A 5,415-nucleotide genomic window follows, 5' to 3' on the forward strand; every position below is an offset into this window, starting at 1 on the left:
TTAGAAAAAAGCTTTCTTAAAGAGAAAATTGGTCCATATTTCACACCATTTTGAAGATGTGTTTATTATGGGAGTATGAATTTAACATGGGAGTTTGGGTTTATCATGGTATGATGGGTTTATCATGGGAGTTTGAGTTTATAATGGGCATATGCATTTATCATGGGAGTATAAAGTTATCATGGGAATATGACTTTATCATGGGAGTATGGGTTTATCATGGGAGTTTGAGTTTATAATGGGCATATGCATTTATCATGGGAGTATAAATTATCATGGGAATATGACTTTATCATGGGAGTATGCATTTGTCATGGGAGTATGCATTTATCATGGGTTTATACTTGGAGTATGGGTTTATAATGGAAGTATGCATTTAGCTTGGGTGTATTGTTTATGATGGGAGTATGGGTTAAATCATGGGAATATGCATGTATCATGGGAGTAAGGGTTTATAATGAGAGTATGAATTTACCGTGTGTGTATTGCAGTTTCTAACTGTAATCTTAATTCAACATTGTCTTCAATATAGTTTAAGGTAGGTCTTGGAATTTTAATAATAATTTGTCTCATAGGTTCACTTGTTACTGAAGTTGAGTCCATTTGTTAAGGTCTGATTACACATGCTTTATCACTGAGGTGTGTGTATGATGCCTTAGTTTGCTCTTGAATATTCCAGATCCCTGTCCAACACCATCACAATTTTCACTCCATCAAAATGAATTCTGGTGCACTATCTGATCTGATCCACCTTCTTGTTCCTTTCATGATTCAGTTTTTCGGGACATTTAGCATGAAACCAGCTCAACTAAATTTTACTTTGTACATTGGTGTCCTTAATATGGAGGTTGAACATGAAAGTTAGACAATGAAACATATGTGTAGAGGTCAGTCATTATAACACTGTTCTGGGGAGCTGTAAAAGTGCAAACATAGTATATGCGAGTTTGCATGATGCTGGACAGGTGTATGTACATTATCTGGAGATATATTTTTCAGCCAGTATAGAATCCATGACTATGAATGTGCTATATCTGGGAGTGTGTTATGCTGAGGTGCTTTAAAGAGAGAGACCCCTGTGACATGGAATACATGACTATGTCTTTGCTATATCTGGGAGTGTGTTATGCTGAGGTGCTTTAAAGCGGGAAACTACTGTATAATGGAATACATGATTATGTCTTTGCTATATCTGGGAATGTGTTATGCTGAGGTGATTTAAAAAGGGAGACCACTGTATAATGGAATACATGATTATGTCTTTGCTATATCTGGGAGTGTGTTATGCTGAGGTGCTTTAAAGAGGGAAACTACTGTATAATGGAATACATGATTATGTCTTTGCTATATCTGGGAATGTATTATGCTGAGGTGATTTAAAAAGGGAGACCACTGTATAATGGAATACATGATTATGTCTTTGCTATATCTGGGAGTGTGTTATGCTGAGGTGCTTTAAAGAGGGAGACCCCTGTATAATGGAATACATGATTTTGTCTTTGCTATATCTGGGAGTGTGTTATGCTGAGGTGCTTTAAAGAGGGAAACTACTGTATAATGGAATACATGATTATATCTTTGCTATATCTGGGAATGTGTTATGCTAAGGTGATTTAAAGAGGGAGACCAGTGTATAATAGAATACATGATTATGTCTTTGCTATATCTGGGACTGTGTGATTTATAGAGGGAGACCAGTGTATAATGGAATCCATGACTATGCCTGTATGTTTGCATCGGAGACTGTATCATGTTGAGGTGCTTTAAAGATGGAGACCACTGTATAACAGAATCCATGGCTATGTCTTTGCTATATCTGGGACTGTGTTATCTTGAAGTACTTAATAGAGGGAAACCAGTGTTAAATGGAATCCATGACTGAAACTGTGTTATATCGGGGACTGTGTAATATGATGATGTTGTCTTTTATGTGTAATCATCCTTAACATGAAGGTTCTGTTAGTCTGAAGAAAGTGCTTTTTAAAATATAAAACTGCCTTGATTTTGCATATCTGCACCACAAAAGTCTTGCAGAGGGCAAGAAACAAATCATGAATTCATAAATTTGTGCAGACGAACTTAGATGTACAGGTATGAGATCTTTGGTGGGATTATATGTTAGAGTTCATTAGTTTTGCCATTACAATTACAAACACCACTGTTGGTACTAACATTGGTGTCATGTTGGAGGTCAGTGGTATTTGTCTTGGTGGGTAGCAAAGTAACATACCTTTGATCAGATTCAACATTTCTTTATTCTTTAAAAACTGAGATTATATGAAGTTTTCTTTATCCCCATCCATCTGTCCACACATTGGAGTGGCATTATTTTCTAGATTAATACATTTCTGGCATTATGAAAATATACTCAGATGATGTTCCCCAACATTTTATGAAACACAAAAATATTTTGGACACTGAAAAAATGTCAGCCTGTTTTAGTGCATACAATTATTACAGATTGAATTACAATTAACTTTTGCTGTTGTTTTATTATTTACAGAGGCGACTTGCTTTAGAGTTGAAGTCTGTCCTAATTGAACATTTTCAGAAGAATGGTGTGGTAGATGTCTCTGCACCTGATCTACTCATTTTGTCAAAGGTCAAAGGCGTCCTTGATAAGTCACCCACTGACACAGTAAGTCCTTACATTGTATAATAATAACACAGTGAAAAGCTGGGGTTGTGAAAGGGACACAAAATGATTAAAATATTCCATTTTAGTGTCTAGTAAAGTGTTAGTATTTTTTGAGGGGGACTACTGTATTAACTTCCATCATTTATATCTTTTTTGTTTTTTAAATTACTTTAATAACCAGAAGTCAGCACGTACAAGGAAAACAGATACCAGCCATGTACTACACATGTTTTTCCTTTCTGGAAGTGGAAGTTAATACCTTTGTTTTATGTTATCAACATGAACACATGATAATGGCAAGAAAACCCCAAAAGTTAGACTGCTTTAATTGACTCAGGTTTAGTCCCTCAGCATTTCCTTTTATAATGGCTGACTATAAAGCAATACTGTAGAGTCTGAGTTTATTTTGTACCCTCTAAATTTTATGAAACCATTAACCCATAATTACTTTTTTCTTTTTGTTTCTCATACAGGAAGACTGTATTCTTATTCAGATTTTAAATGTATATCTATTTAAAAATCAGCTGAAACTGCTAATAATAATATAGTATGTACTATAAATAACATATGTACTTGCTTATAAGTTGAATCCAACAGCAAACTGCACACACCCAGATCTGCCATTGCATCATGCACTGGCAGATATCATTTGCTGCAGTTGTTAGGAGTAATCAGTAAAATAAACAATGTAGACTCTGATCTGCATGTGCATTATGCTACGGCAGATAGGATCTTTTTGTTTTTTGCAATTCAACTCGACTTATAAGCGAGTATGGATGGTAATCACCAAGAAGAAAGTCTATGCAATATTACAATGCAATGCCATAGCCCATTACCTCATGCAAGTACCTTTGGACGCCTCTACTCCATTCGCATGGAAGCGCCTTTTGACGCCTGCAGTAAACATCAGCCATTTTAAGCGGGTTTTCATAGCACCACCTTCGGGGAAAAACCCCCTATTAGATACTACATTTATTTCTGCGAATGACCATTACATTAGATCATGTGGTCACTGTTTATGCTTTGGTTGAAATCTGCTATTTAAAGTAACTGGGTTGTATTCTCCACTCTCCAAAATGGAGGTCACGGATTTCATTCAGTACTTACGAAGTTTTCACAATTAGAATCACAACTATGAAAGCTTCAATAGCTTAGGTAAAGGCTCTGATATTGATGTAGGCAGCAATTAGTTTGTATAAATTATAAAATTCAGATGACTTAGTGATGTAGACATGGACAAAAAACTTGTAAATTTCGAGTATGAGAAATGGCAGCTACGGTTGGTCACACGGCTTCACTGACTTGACAGTGAATGAGATCTCTCAAGATTTTAAATCACATAAAAAATTCTTCCTTGAAAAATAATTACACAGCTAAAACAATCAGACTTTACTCTTAAATTTTTCCTCACATAAAAGATGTTTACCAATAATGTAAAATGGTTAAAATTGCTGTTAAACGTAACATACACTACATTGCTTAACAGTTAACAGGCAGGCCTATGCGTATGGAGTCGAATAGGTAACAGGTGTTCTATTTATAGCGCACTGCACTGGCTAACTTTGTGGTAAATGGATAGCTAAATAAATGGTTGGTTGGTTTGTAGGAAGGGTTGTAACTGCATTTTGAGCATATTTCTTTTCCATATATTGTGAATGAAATGGGACCTATGTGCCCTTCACAGAGGCACACCAAGGCAAACAACACAGGCTGATTGGAGTGAGTATTGAACTCTGGACCTGTGGACAACAAGTCAGATGTAGAATGAACTAAGCCAGCTTAAGAAAAGGATGTCATATGAATTAGATTACTGTATGTACTCGCTTTTAAGTCAGGTCCAATTGCAAATAACATAGACACTGATCTGCCATTATGCACTGGCAGCTCAGGGTCTACGTTGTTTGTTCTGCTGATTATTCCAAACAAACTGCATAAATCCAGATTTGCTAGCACATTAAGTGAAGGCAGATTTCCGTCTCTACAGTCTGCAGTTGGGTCTGACTTGTAAGCAAGTATTTATATAGCAGAGGTCATACAGGTCATGTATACGTTCCACATTAATTATTACAGTAATGGTGTCATTTTTTAGAATTTGATTCTACATACCTTTAAATGGCAATCATCCATATTCCTTTGGAAGGTCATTATTTACAGAATCAATGTTAACATGCATGGAAATTTTTGGACGAGATCAACATACAGGTTTAATCCAGTACAATCTGGATTGAATGTCACATGCTGTGATGTCACAATGAAAGCTACGTATACATACAGGTTTAATCCAGTACAATCTGGATTAAATGTCATATGCTGTGATGTCACAATGAAAGCTATGTATGTTGCCAAACAAATTTGTACTACCCTATAATGTGAAGATTTGACTCAACATTCTCTTTTCTTGATCCAGTTTAGTACCTATTCACCATGGTAAAAGTCCATAGCAATTGATAATTTTTGTCTGGAATTTCTTGATGACATTTGAGGTGCAGAGCATTTGGTAAGGATTAAAGAGACATCAGTTGATCAAAATAAGTATTCAATTTTAAAACAACAATTTACATTTAATGTAAGATGAATAAATATGCATACATGACCTATATGAAATTTACTATAGTAGGTCTTTTGGAAATATTAGCTGTGCACTTTGAGACATATGCTATTATGATGAAAGGAGTGTAGAGTGAATTAAAGGATAAGAAAAAAAAAGTACAAATCATATTCCTGTGTAAACAGAATTATGATGAGAAAATCACAAATTTAATACAGAATTAGAAGTG

At 35.3% G+C, this 5,415-nt stretch overlaps 1 protein-coding gene across 2 annotated transcripts in view; it reads left to right on the top strand.

The window, feature by feature from the left end:
* Positions 1-5,415, top strand: part of LOC149776904 (CST complex subunit STN1-like) — an 83,682-nt gene that overhangs the window by 40,262 nt on the left and 38,005 nt on the right. For both annotated transcript variants that reach the window (XM_089941610.1, XM_089941612.1), the window contains exon 7: positions 2,504-2,638. In XM_089941610.1, coding sequence (XP_089797736.1) covers positions 2,504-2,638 — 135 coding nt within the window. The remainder of the gene's footprint in view (positions 1-2,503; positions 2,639-5,415) is intronic.

This window comes from Sinohyriopsis cumingii, chromosome 18, assembly GCF_028554795.1.
Source record: "Sinohyriopsis cumingii isolate HCF-2022 chromosome 18, ASM2855479v2, whole genome shotgun sequence".
In the NCBI taxonomy this organism is placed as follows: Eukaryota; Metazoa; Mollusca; class Bivalvia; order Unionida; family Unionidae; genus Sinohyriopsis; species Sinohyriopsis cumingii.